The 15,059-nt window shown below is 41.3% G+C and overlaps 1 protein-coding gene across 7 annotated transcripts in view; it reads right to left on the bottom strand.

The window, feature by feature from the left end:
• Positions 1–7,928, bottom strand: part of LOC121868718 (laminin subunit beta-1-like) — a 64,516-nt gene extending 56,588 nt beyond the window's left edge. For all 7 annotated transcript variants that reach the window (XM_042369570.1, XM_042369564.1, XM_042369565.1 and 4 more), the window contains exons 1-2: positions 7,742–7,928; positions 1,444–1,686 (exon numbers count right to left, since the gene is read on the bottom strand). In XM_042369570.1, coding sequence (XP_042225504.1) covers positions 1,444–1,504 — 61 coding nt within the window. In that variant the 5' untranslated portion in view covers positions 1,505–1,686; positions 7,742–7,928. The remainder of the gene's footprint in view (positions 1–1,443; positions 1,687–7,741) is intronic.
• Between the last annotated feature and the right edge of the window lie 7,131 nt (positions 7,929–15,059).

Genomic DNA, 15,059 nt, shown 5'->3' with positions numbered 1-15,059 from the left:
ATGATACTGTGTTTCACGTGAAGGATTAAAAGTCCATAACTTACTAGTAACATGAGACAAGTTCAGGCGAGTCACAGATGCTGCCTTCCTTAAGTACCAGGTGACAGGAGTAGTGTTTATCATTACGTGTTGTCACCTGGTCCTCTCTCTCTCTCGTCAGCTCATCATTCCATAAGACTTCATAGTGCTTCCCTGCTTACTGTTAAAATTATCCTCTCCATACAATATATTCACTTCATCTGTTTGTATTGTAAAGAATTAAGCATCGTGTGTTATTCTTTGTACACTGACGCGTACATTGTAACCTGATGCAGTGGTATACAGTATATATAGTACCTAAAACTCAGAAATAAAGTTAATAAATCCTAAACCACTATTATTATTTATTGCATCATTATCCTTCCTATACTAACATTAAGTTTATCGGTTTGTTTTACTAAATAATAAAATAACGCAAATAATATAAACCGTCCCGGGGGAGTTAACTAAGAGTGTAATAATTAAGTCAGAATAAAATTAGGATCTGATTTTCTAGTACAGTATTAATTATAGTCTCGTATGGCCTCACTATCCGGGAGTGTTTGTTCACGACCACCACACGTGAGACTACAGCGCCCTCTACACTCACCCAGGGGTTGGTTGAGTCATGACGTAATGTTTCTGAAGAAGATTACAAACAGCAGCAGCTAAACCTTTCCTCAAGTACCTACGTTACGTTTAGCTGGTTGTGTTTTCTAAAGTCACGTGCTTCAACCAATCATAGCTTGGCTGCCGTGCGCCCTGTAGCACGTCACAATCATTCATCGTCAATAATCACGGGACACCAAGTTACGCCATTCCTTCATCTACAGTACATGAAGTAGGTTGAGGATCCCCCTATAAACACAATGCTGGCTTTCGTGTATGACCCAGATCCACCGCCATACTCTCACACTCGTATACTCAAGAATGAAGTTGCTGTATTAATTTATTGCGAGTTTTATGCCTCCCCTACAAGACATGCGGAATATATTTATATAAACAAATATAGGAGCTCGTAGACGGGTGAACTAATACAAACAACAAACACTATATTCGCCATCCAGTCGGCAATTATAGTTATGTTCACACCTCAACATTCTCTCACGCATCTGGAAAGTCTTGTGGAGTAAAAACCAAGGGAGAGCTTCACGCTTGAGTTCTCTCCAGTCCGCCTCACACAGTACCCAGTCTCCCCCAACGGAGCCGCGCGGGAAAACGTGGTGCAAAATTTGAGTTAGTTTACAAAGCTGAAACAATGGCAAAGTCACTAAGCCACAAACTAAATTATACCAAATCACACAAAATTTAAACACCAGAAAACACCCAATTAGTATAATAAAACTAAGCATAAAAAAGGCTAGTACTATAGTAGTAAACTGTCACTAGTTACAGAAACGTCCCACACTCGGGCGCCACACTCACCTGGACAAACGACCGCAAATAGTATTAATAAACATATTCCGTACAAGTGAATGATCTTCATGGTGACTGGTGTGGACTAGACGGCGAACGATGCACACATGAGTGGCGGAGGTGGCGTGGTGATCGCGGGCACCAAGCGTAGTCAAACTGGTGGCTGCTGCACTGATGGTGGTGGTGACCCTTGCTGATGACCTCTGACGTCTAATTCACACACACACACTGGCTGGCTGGCTGGCTGACTCTCTGCAACACCAACAAACACCACCAGTCAATACTGCCTCCACAACATGACAATATATACAGTATAATCTTTAGAATCCCTCATGGAGTCACGGTATATGGATTATCATTTACGGTTGGATTAGTTAGCTCATAATAGGTACAGTTTCGTTCGTTAAGTTGTGTGGGTAAGGTTAGGTTATCTAGATTAGTGACGTAATGTTAAATAGTTTAGGTTAGGTTTGATTATTTAGGTTAAAAATATATGGGTGTAAAGGGATGCGATGGCTGGGTGGAGACAACACTCGCCTCCTATATTCAAAGTCATTGCTTCGAACCCCCGGTCCATCCAGCTCGGGGACACCAAGGCAAACCCAAGTTAGCATTCATCGACTACGACTAGGGTACAAGTGCTCCTGGCAGGCGATCGGACATGTCGTCAGGGAATGCACCTACTGTCAGGAGCCAGCGGTCAACACACTGGAACAGTATCTCCTCGACTGCGAAGTCACACAGTCTCCGAAACTTCCAAGAAGAACACACAACACCAGCTGCCACTCTAACCCGAAAGGCCCAAACAAACCACATTCACCACCTTCTCCGGGTCATCACACGATACCCACCACCCAGACAGCTTAGGAAGTATCCTCCCCCAGTAAGTGCGGACCCCAGTTCGGGGGGCGCACCACTCCGAAACTGACCACGTCCAAGAGTGGGGGTTGGTGGTAAGCCTTCACTGACCGAGAGTCCGCTCACACTTGCAAACCTGCAGTATCCTTTCATATCTGTAGGTAGGTCAACCTCCAATCCCAAATCCGATCTGGCTGCTCCAAGAACTCCAGTCGGAACCACCAAACGGGCCGCCTACAGGCAAAGGCCCGTGTCGAACTACGGTCCGACAATCTCAACAACAACACAACAACTTGGGGCAGTGCAGGTGGTCGCGTGCAGTGCTGACCACATGTCTCCTGTACCAAAGGCTTAGTTAGTATCAGTACGCGACGCTGTGTCCACGGTAACGCCTGTTACTGTATATCACGAAGCGTTATTCCTAGGCCAGGATTAAATTCCATACAAAACTTTTTCCCAATTCGGATGCCTCTTCCCCTGTAGGCTACTTCGAATTGGGGAGTTAACAAGTAAGTTTGACTATTGACACATGAAGGTGGACATCAGAAGTAAACAAGTAAGCGAGTCAGCTGTCGCCTGACTTATGACAACACGCAATAAAGTTGTGTCAACGTGACTGAACAATGGAGGGATCCCAAGCCCCGCCCAACTGGGTCAGCGGCCAATCAAATCTCTTGAAATTCACACACCTCCACGCTCCTCCCATTCACATTTAGCTTTATCGTGACACTCGTTGATATATCACTTGACTGGGTACTTCTTGAGACATTTAATACGATTTTCACTTACGACGGAGCCTGCAGTTTTTTACACAGTATATCACGCTCAACTGTGTCGATGCCTTTTTGTAAGTAACGTCACCATTACATGTGAAATTTCCCTGAACTATTTGGGATCTGATATACTGTACTTTATATACAGTACCTGTATGTACAGTATATAGTCAGTGAGGTGGATCAAACGTGTTATTTGTGAGTCCCCAAAGCCCGATTGGTAGCTGTACAAAGTATTATAATCACCTGAACATACACTGACTGCTCAAGAATTTTGGAAAAGGTGGACATGATACTTACTGGCAGTGTCCCAGCTGTTACTTCAACAATAATCGGAGAACAGCGAGGGTGACCGTGTGGTAGTGGGTGACCTCGCCTGGGTGCGATCACAAATATTGTGTACTTAAATTTTGTTCCTTAACTGGTCTGCAGAAACCTTACCTAACCAGGATTGTTCTTGTGCAATTTTGATGCCATTGTTAGTTTTTTGTGTGATTCCGTTTAGTAAGCAAGTTACCTTGGAACACTTAAGCAAGTAACTTTAGCAAACCGAAAAATAATGAATATAAGTCACTTTACGTAAAGAATTTATAAAAGACAATCTGGTTGAAATGTTCCCTTTGAACTGTGTGAAAGCTTTCTGCCTATACAGTAGTCACAAAGACAGAGGTTTTTATTCTACCTGCTAACCATATTTGGAACATCTGCACGTGAATTGAAATCCAGTCTAGCGTACAGTATTTACATTTTATCCCTTAACTAATGACCTGTGAACAAATCTAATCAAGACAGTGTTAGTGTTATTTTGGAGGTTATTCTTGTGTTTCACCTAATGTCAACAAGTTAAGCTACATTTCTCGTTTCCAGTTAAGTAAGATCTAACGAAGTAGCCAAAAGCAATCCTGATCCAGATTCTGTTTACCGAGCGACTTCACAGGACTGTTCCATATTTTCGGTTTTAAGGTCCTACAACTCTTGAATCTCTTTTGTGAGGGAATGAACGATCATAGTTAATTCTTACAAAACAGTATCTTAACACGAGGACGGAAAGAGCCGTTACCTAATTTGTACATAGGTGTGACCTTTTTATTCACACTTGGTAGTCGGAAACATGCACCTCTACTCCACCCTTGGCAGGATGATAGTCCCTCCCTCGTAGCGTTGTTCCACCATCAGGAAGTGCACCCTATAGTGACCTCATTCATTGCTGAGTGCACAAGGGTTAAGTGTTCGAGCAAACACTATCCCTCACTTGGATCAGGAATCGAACCAGTGACCGTTCATTTGGACAGGAAAGGCTATCAACCGAGCAATGAGAGCAGCTGTGCTTTTTTTGTTTTTAGGATGGCACTTTATAGTTCTCAATTTAAAGTCCCAAAGCATCGCCACGTATTTTCTTATGCGAAGGATCTGGTAAGCTGACGGATTTTTTTTTTTACTTTAAATTCTACCCAACGTGAGTCAACAGCAGTGACAACACTCATCTTTTACATAACCCGGAAATTCTACACCTGGATGAACACGAGAACACTTGATATTCTGTAGTGTGTAATGGTGGTGAACAAGGAAACAAAGATCATTTTCGCAATATTTTATTTCTATATATCCATCAATAATTTACCCGCCACCTTAATAATAGTGATAATGTCGTTAGCACACTAGCCATGGAAGTGCACTCACACAGCACCACCAGAGTTGACAAAAAGATGGTACTAATGTGCTGGAATGATGCAGATGAACTGAGCTCACTGATAATGTTATCGCCTAAGAACCAACAGCTAGACTAGAATATAATTATGTACTTTGACGATTATCAACTTGCTTTCATTATTATTTATAACTGGGCCCATTAGATGGTCATCACACATAATACTGTGCATTTACTCGTGTCCTAATTATGCAGAGGTACCATAGTATTAGTCTGGTTATCACGTTAATAGATACTGGGCTGGCTCAAGCTTCTCATTTTTGACGCCCGAGTAGTAATCAACGCCCACCACAGGATCAGCGGGTCATTTTTATTAATATCTTTTAAAAAGCAGACCGGCACTGCTAACCAAGTCTCTCAAGAGTTCGTAAGTATTTTTTTCCTGATAATTAGACAACTACGAACTTATCAAACGGCTAACCTAGAGGAAATATATAGAAACATCCAAAATTACATTAAAATTGCACTGAAACTCTACCGTATTTATTTAAGCACCAGAACCTGACACACAAGACGTCATCACTTCATGGTGTAATACAGGCTCCGTGATTAACATTTTCTTACGTCTGTGGCTGCGAGTCCTCAAGTCGCAAGTAGGATACACGTGAAATTGGTACTTTAACAGAATTATTAGAAATTGAACACGGGAGCGCTCTTCTTCTTTGTATCTGTTGTAAGTGTTACTCCAAGATGTCCTTAGCCTAACCTTGCTGTTCAGGCATTGGTGGTGGGGTACTGCCCTCCCCCCAACAAGTAGCTAGAGGCTGCCTGCCCGGCTCATGCCGCCGGTAATCGTAACTTGCTACAAGGACGCCCACTCGACTCTTTCCAATAACACACTACATAATCACTAAGTAAATACTTTAAATTCACAGTTACTAACCCGCCGCATTCAATACTCATTATTGTTAATCAAATGGATGAGGTACTAGAAATGACATTTACTTCATTATACGGTGGCTACAGGTACAACAAATACCACTTGACTGATGAGATGATGAGAAATAATGAAACAGCTCACGAATCATGTATAGAATTTCACAGGTGTATCTGACTCATTATCCGAAGATCGGTAAGTTATCTCAATAGTTAACTAGTGTACTGGATCTTAGATATTTAACACTGCAGTAAAAAGATAACAAGTAATTATTAATATCAACATAGAAAGATCACAAGGGGGGGTTAATTATCGTTACCTTACACATGTGAATCACCAATAATGTAGGAGCCATACTTTGCCCAACTTATACTCCCTTGCCTAGTGTTTTACAGAGTTTTCCGGCGTATTAGCGCTGTACCCCATATGCAGGTTAAGCGTGCAGCACTAAATATCTGCAAGTGTTGATGACTTGATGGTACAGTACTAGTAATGGTACATAAACACTTAGGAATAACTATAGCTAACAATGGTGCCTTCATTTTGGTTAGGGTCACTATAACATACACCTGGGGCGGGGGAGGGGGGTGTAGTTAAAGATAATGACTGGTAGTTGAAGCAATATGTGACATCTACTCTTGTGGATTAATAATACATATACGAACCTGTTCCTATTTTCTCGACACTTTTGACAATATACTACAAGACGTTAGACACCTACTTTGGAGTTATATGTCTATAATTTGTTTATGCATACAGACGTTGTTGTTGTTTTACTAATACAACATGAAACACTATAATACAGGGGAAATCTGAGTGAACGAACATTTAAAATCCTTGTCCCTTACTTACATGACCCTCCAGTGGATAGTAAGCACCGCTCAAGTGGCACCCAGCCTCATTCAAGTGGCATTCAGTTCAATTCAGGTGCTACCGTCCCACTCAGTTGGTACTGTCCCATAAGTGGCACTTCACCCCATCTAAGAGGAAGTCCACCCAGGTGGCACTCTGCCCTACCAAGTGGCATCTAGTCCCATCCACGTGACACTCGGTTTAATTCGTGTTACGTACCTAGATAAATTAAGTGGTAACCAGGTTCATTCGCGTGCTAGCCAGCCAAATTAAAGAGGCAGCCTACTTCATAAAAGTGGTGGTCAGCTACAGTACTTTCAAGTGGTATACACCTCACTCGAGTGGGACCCACCTCACTCGAGTGGTACCCACCTCACTCGAGTGGTACACACCTCACTCGAGTGGTACCCACATCAATCAAGTGGTACCCACATCAATCAAGTGGTACCCACATCACTCAAGTGGTAAATAAGTTGCTAATAACTCAATCACTATTGTTGATCTTTGACTCGACTCACCAATGATGTTCGTAAGATGTGTAAAAGACAAAGACAACGACAGTAGCCACACGAATACGAGTGTGACAAGACACTGATCCACATGGGGTGAAAACGTCACACAAGTTCACACCGACGTAGCAATAAAGGTATACTATACACACAATGGTATAACACTAAAGTGATTTAACCAATGACTCGAGAACGCTGTTAAAAGCTTGTTTACATTGGGATCCTGCGTGAGGCTATAGTTAAATCTTAGTGGTTCCTAATTAGGTTAGGTTAGGCTAGGTTACTTTATCTTGTATACGATTTATTGCTGTAGTTTCACACGTCGGTGATTGCAAACATTAGTCGAATGCTTGTAGTGACGCGACCTTAACGTTATTCTATGTAACACTACTGTAACTTGACTATGGATAAAGATACTGAACTCAAATTACTACACTAACAGCTAGCCTAGTTCATTCACATTCATGGTTAGGTTTAAGCTGAATTAATACAGGAGTAATCAAATCTAGCTCCAGAAGCTGCTTCATACCGGTCCTTTTAAACGATGATCACTATATAATGCAAATAATAAGTTACAAATTCACTTGGATTAACATTTGCTTCAGTGGTTAACTGAAATACATAAACCCTTTTTGAACACGAGTTTTAGTTACAGGTGTAACAAGGTGGGCGGCGAGCTGTGGTTCCCTGGGGGAGGTTTAACAACTGTAGGAACAGTCTTGTCTCTTACCTTTGGAGCAGCCTAAGTGTACCACAACCACTGAACTCTCTTGCCGAATTAAATCTCAAAGAGAAGAGTGAGCTTCTGTAATCCTTGTACAGGTAGTGATGCTGTGGGACAGGTCCAAAGTGCCACAGTAACATGCACCACAGCACTGAGGGAGGAGTGTCAGGCAGCACACCTCCAACGTCCACAGTCTCTAGCACACTAACTTGTGATCGCCCACTCACTGACAGGGTTGCCGAGCTGGCCGCTACAGTGTAGCACTTTGTCGCTAAATTTAATATACTAATACCTGTATAGGTTTTCAATTAAGAATCAGAATGATAAATTTTTATATTCAGAAACATATGCATAATTTTACATTAGGTATTAATTATATCTACAATATTTTTCATGTGACAAATTTATATTAATACATTAATTTTTGGTTTTCAATGTTATTGGAAATACATCTAAAAACTACTAAGTGAAATAATTTGCCAAACTCAATTTTACAGCCATATCCGGTAACAAATTTACTTAGTTATTTTCAGATTATTTAGAATTTTATGCTATTCGTGTACTGTACAGTATTACCTTCTAACCTTCGTTGTCTTAGCCACTGTTTATGCCGCGTAATTGTTTCCAGATGTTGTGGATATTATTCTTGGTATGAGTGAGGACATCATTAAATGATATATAATAACAACTTTGTTACTGATTTGCAACTTAAATTATGCCCACAGCATTGTGTGCGTGTTTATAAAGTATTGTACTGCACTGTATGAACAAATCTTAGGTGCATTTGTGGTCTTTTTACTCAATCTTATTTCTTCATCCAAAGGGTAATGCTAAATATTCTCTACTAAACACTGTACACTCTAAGTGTAAAATTTCTTTAAGTACTAATTTATATACCAATTCCTCCAAAGAGTGGGCGTGTGGGCTACACCATATATTGTCAAAATCATCTACAAGCATTAAACTTAAGTTATTTGATTTCCCGTTCATTTAAGAATTCTATTTTGTGTCAAAAACTTCATCTGATAACAATGAGCAGCATGTTTTTTGTCTATTGTATATATCTGCCGCTGAAAAATACTTCATAGCGGATACAGTTGGCGTTGGTAACGGTGGTGGTGGCTGGGCCCACCCAGTGAGGTATACCTACCCAATGCCTCTTTAAAATGCAAAGCCTCCTCAAAAAATGAGCTAGTTAATTTCTATAATAATAATAATTTTCATCTTTAGCGTCTTATTAACAATGTCAATAGTAATCACACTCTAAAGAGCAGTGAACAAAGAGCCAAGAGAGATTCAGCTGAATTGCACTGCGGCGGGCATAGTGGTTTGCTGCCGTACCCATCTCAACCCCGATTATATTTTCAAAATCATTTTCAAAGTATCTGGTGCACAATGAGACGTGTGATTTTTACACATAAAACTTTTTACAATCAGTATCTGTCCGCCATTACAGTTGGTTATATTGATGTTTTAGTAAGCTGTACAGATGTTAATGCATGGTGAGGGAGGAGCCCCGCCGGCGTGAGGTACGATAACTACACACTCTCTACCTCGCACACAGCTGCCATCTGCTTGGAGGTTTTTTTTTCGGATTCAGTATTTTATTCGGTAATACAAGTAAAAGTACATATTTACGTAAACAGTGCAAGCGCAGTAATTTCAATATGGCGGAAACATAAGAACTGGTGCTTTAACCTATATATAAATAAATATGTAGCTAAAAACTACTTCGTTATTGTAATCAGTTAGTACATGGATCTCTAATATTTCCCTTTGTCACTATTTATGGTGATTCATTGTGCAGTATCTTGTGCTAAAGACAAAAATTACCGTAATACCTAAACTCAATAATTCATAACTGAATACTGTACAGCGCATAATTTGGACATTTCAATGTAAAGTAAACGATGGATTCTTGTGTCAAATACCTTATAAACATGATTAATGCTTATTAACCTTAAACTTGTTTCTGAAAGCAGACGATCCGAGCCTACGTTAAGCTTATGAAAAAGTAAATAGTTACCAAGTCCTGTTCATGTTATTTTTTTTTAACATTGGCCATCTGCCGAGCCTTCCCACAAGACCTCCGCCCAAGACACACCCAATTCATTCATCCGCTCAGTCAAGAACTACTCTAATGACGCCACGCCCACACCAGCACCTTCGCCCACTCCAGCAAGAATTACTCTAATGCCGCCCACACCAACACCGCCCACTACAGCAAAATAAATGTCAATTGAATATAATAAGATAACGAGAGGAAGGAACATTAACATACACACACACGCGACTGTACTACAACATACTGTAGTTAAGACAAAGATAAAATATTGCTTCATAATTCACATTATTATTTATTGCCATTAACACTTAATTAGAATAAGAAAAATTACTTTATCTGATAAATTCATATTTTTACTTGGGTTTGAGCTGGGTGTTACTTACGTTACTGACAAGCTTTTACATGTCAATCAAACTGTTTACTTAGAGTTGTTTAGTAGTTACTGATTGCCTGTATCGTGTATTATTATTTTGGTAAGGTAGGCTAGTGTATATGGTAAGATCTCTACTTATGAGTGTGTTTGTACATTTTAAGAGGCTGCGCTGTGTTGCTTATTTAAGAGGTGAAGAGGTAGATCAACAGTACTGAGCAGTCTATTCGTTGAAGCTTCTTATTCGAATCATTCTTGTACTTGTAAACAGGATTTATTGTGATGATTCTTCTAAACTTATTTGTATAAAAAAATAAAAAAATAACAAAAATAAATAAATAAATAAATAAAAATAATAAATAATAAAATAAATAAATATTGAAGTGATAACCGTGGTAACATTATGAGATGTTCTTATTACCACCATGCTATTGTACTATTCCAGATGATACTAAATGTTACATAATACTTCCTTGAGATAAATGTATAGTATATATCAGGTGCCTAAAAGAGAGCTCAGGTTCTCAACTGGCTCAGCCATGTTAATATTGTTATTATTATCCACTCTGTAGCTGTGTTTTTATGACTAAATAAACTGTTACAATTCAATTCAATTCTTATTTCATAACTGCAATTGTGTTTCCTTACAGGCGTTAGCGTGTACAGTACGTTATTATCACTGTTAAGTTACGCAGCGTGGCACTGAAGGTGTCGCAATGAGTGGCGCAACAGTCTGATGATATATAGTCTTCGTGTATTTTTTTTGGCAGCCGGCTCCACGGGTGCCAGACTCGGGGTGCCAGGCTCAGGGTGCCAGGTCTGGGGTGCTAGGTCCAGGGTGCCAGGCTTAGAATGGCATTTGACGTGTACCTGCCGGGATTTATGACGGATTACTCACACACACACGCTGCCTGGGGAGTATTTCTAAATTCACTCACCAAGGAATATGATTGTCACAAGATTCTCACAGAGTCATACATGTTACTCTCAGCTGCGTGAAGTGAAGATTTATCTTGCTTATTGGTACAGCGGGATGGTGTGACATCGAGGTGGCATCTGCTGTTCAGATCTTCAAGAAATTATATCCGCGTTCCAGAGTGATGAAGATTCTGTTGCGTCACCTGTGTGTGTGTGTGTGTGTGGTTAAGGTAGAGTCTCAGGGGAACTTTGATGTTATTTAGGATCTTAATTTTATGCATTAGTTTGTCAGTCGGTAAGGTTAAGTAATGGGTGTTGGTGAGTGGGTGGCAGGTGTTAGTGGGTGGCAGGTGTTAGTGGGCGAATGAGTGAGTGGGTGGGTGGGTGGCAGGTGTTGATGGGTGGCAGGTGTTAGTGGGTAGGTGGATGTGTGGCAGCAGGGCGGGGCTCGTGTCATATTTGGCCACAACTACAAGTAAATATAGACGTTGGTTCTCTTCCTCCTCCTCCTCCTCCCGGCACCTAACTCGACAACGCCTCTATAACTGTGCTCGGGATCCTGCTGTTATTAGGTTAGGTTGGGTTGGGTTAGGTTGGGTTGGGTTAGGTTAAGTTGGGTTGGGTTGGATTAGGTTGGGTTAGGTTGGGTTGGGTTAGGTTGGGTTGGGTTAGGTTGGGTTGGGTTAGGTTAGGTTGGATTAGATTAGGTTGGGTTGGGTTAGGTTGGGTTGGGTTTGAGAGAAGAAACTGGGAGTGTCGGGTAAGTCCAGAATAAACAAAAGGCCCTAAGAGTCAGAGACTGATGGGTAAGAGAAGAGGTCGCTAGGACTGCGAGGCGTCAAATTACTGACTACCAGCTGTTAGGGGTCGACCCGGGCCAGTTAAATCCGGATTCACAAACTAATCTTTCTTAAAATGTTCCCCCAATAGATGTTAAAAGAGGAAATTTAGGTGTAATTCTGATGCCATGGACCTTATTTTATATTTAGCTGATGAGAATCAGATAGAAATATAATTAAGTCTCCAGTTATGAAGAAAATTATATGTTGGAACAGCCGCTCGCTGCTTAAACACACGATCTCTCTGAGTGTCTGAAAGAACAGCTAAATGATAATAATTACACTACTACAACAATGACTACAACTGCTGCTGCTTCTTCTAATAATAATAATTGTAATGCAAAACAATTAAATAAAGCTGTGAGCAACATTCAAGCTTGGCAGATTTTATGTTAACAACCAAACCTTGGGACACATCCTATAGTGAGAGAGAGAAACAACTTACAAAACCACAACACGGGCATTACAACCTTTCAGACAAGGCACAATAGGGCAGTTATCATAGTCACTCAACATCTTCAAAGGGATGGGAAACGTGCCATTTTTTATGATGTCACGACTCACGCACCACCAACACGAGAGGACACGACTACAAGCTAGCCAAGTTATTATGTAGAACGAACACGAGGAAACACTTCGTCAGGCTGATAGACCTATGAAACGGTCAATCGGATCAAACTGTGGAATCGAGAACAGTAATGAGCTTCAAAATATCCTTGACTAAATTATCAAGAACAATGGAGGCATCCTACACAGACCACTGGCCTTCTTCCCTCGACATAGCCACCTCTAGTGGGTGGCCATTAGGTAAATATGAAGGAATGTCGGCACCTGCACGTCACCCATCCACTTAGTCCATGAGTGACATGTTTTATGAAATTATTTTAGTTAATTTCAGAAGCTTATTAAAAAAAACAGTACAAACAGACATTACACACACACAGCTGCGTCAGGGATCATACCAGACCATTACCATATTCTGAGTAAACTATCAGTCCCTATAGTTCACTCCTCGCCCTGTACACAAACCTTAGCAAACGACCCAGTGTCGCCCTCTGTAGTTCACGTCTTTTCTCTTCTGTGTATTTTCAACATTTAGCTCTGCCTTTTTCTCAATAAACCGTTGATTACATTTATTATTATTAGTAGTAGTAGTATCATTACACATAGTGACACATAATTTAAGCGAGGGATGCTTTCTCATATTAAATGCAGATCCCACACAACCCCTTTGGTCACTCTTGTGCCTAAAACTCTCGCCAATCCATTATTTTTTATTATTAACATCCAATTTTAAGTCGAGTCCCCTTTTCCTTGTAAGTAACAGACGACCGCGCCTACCACCATTACCCCTCGCTTACCACCATCCCCCCCTTCGCCTGCCACCATCCCCCCCCCCTTTCCCTACCACCATCACCCCACCATTCCTCTCTGGTGTGGAGACAGTGGGTTGGGTCCCCCGCGGCGGGCTGGGGTGCGTGCGGGTAAGGTTACAGAGGGGAGATCCTCACGACGTGTACACAAATGTGTTTGTCCCGAGAGCGTCAGGGACAGTCTGGTCTGGTTCACATCTGTTGCTGCTCTTTATGGCGGGAGAGCCAAGAAAATAGCGTCACCTTAACTTCTCTGAACTATACATTTAGGGGCCCATTCACGCCTGGGTAGACTGGTGGTGCCCCGGGCGACCCTTAGGACGGGAGGCGAGTGAAGAAACCTATTAGAAAACTGAAAATTAAGAGTACAGTAATAATGGTTTACAGGCGAGTGAAGATGAGTGTGTGGGCGGTGACTACTGGCTGACCCTCGCGTTCACTGTAGTATTTTTAGAACATATAATATTACGTTCACGCCCCCCAAAAAATAAAAGTCAAATATATCGTTAGGTTTCCCCTTTTCTTAAACAATGATGCAAATGAGGCAGGATAATACAGCTGTTACCGAGTACTTTAGAAGGTGTTCGTGGCCATAGTGTTGATGTAAGTGTAGTGTAGTGGTGACCTAGATGTGTCTTATCAAGCAGTACAGTACGACCGCCCTGTGTCTGACCTCCCTGTGGCGACCTTCTGCAGTACTGGTGTTCCCACATGCGAGACCTTCCCACACACACACACACACACACACACACACACACACACACACACACACACACACACACACACACACACACACCACACACACACACACACACACACACACACACACACACACACACACCCCATCCTCTAATCATATCATCTTTGATCCTCTCTTTCTACTAGAAAAATATATACACATACACCCTTCTACGTCAAGTAACCCAGCATGACCTTCTGTCCTTCTACAGTACTGAGTGTGTGTGTGTGTGTGTGTGTGTGTGTGTGTGTGTGTGTTGAGCTGAATGAATACTAGGTACAAAATACCTCACAGGATAACTTCAGTAAACTATAACGGAATAAAGTAGTTTTTCGTATCACCTGAAGATTAGACACCTTAGATTAGTTCACCTGAAGACCAGCCACCTTAACTTAACCCAACTTAACTCCCACGGGTGAAGTAAGCTGGGTGTACCTAATCTTCACGTCATCTAAATGTTCTCTTCACGAACACTGGAAAATGACTGATTGTTAAGCTTGTGTATAAATGAAGATAATGAACCAGCCGTGAATAGAACCCGGGACACAGTTGAGAGGCAGCATCTCCAGCACAACATACTCTACCACCACCGCTCGTATTACTTAATGATCAGTTGTGGTAAAGAAATTGTATGCGTCCTCTTGGAATTTATACTTAACAGCTAGTAGTAATTACTGACTCTGTATCTGTATTTTTCTGGCTAAATAAACTGTTTCAATATCAATCAAAGTGTGTGATGAACGACTGCCCCCTCCCCCCTCCCGTTGATGGCCACTGTCACTCTTAACATGGATCCACACCAACGCAACATTGCTGGCAACTTTGTTATTAACAATGTTGTGAACATTACACGAAAATGTTTGCAACATTAGTGTTGGAAACATTGGCACCAACAGACATACATTAAGATGAACCACAGTGTTGGCCCTTCAGTGACCTACGGTCCTGGCTGTGACTCCCACTTTATTTATTTGTGTGACCTTTTGTAACCTGAGCTCTGAGGGACTCCATGCCAAGTGT

This window comes from Homarus americanus, unplaced genomic scaffold (assembly GCF_018991925.1).
Source record: "Homarus americanus isolate GMGI-L3 unplaced genomic scaffold, GMGI_Hamer_2.0 scaffold30535, whole genome shotgun sequence".
NCBI lineage: Eukaryota > Metazoa > Arthropoda > Malacostraca > Decapoda > Nephropidae > Homarus > Homarus americanus.
This window is presented reverse-complemented; position numbering and strand designations above follow the sequence as displayed.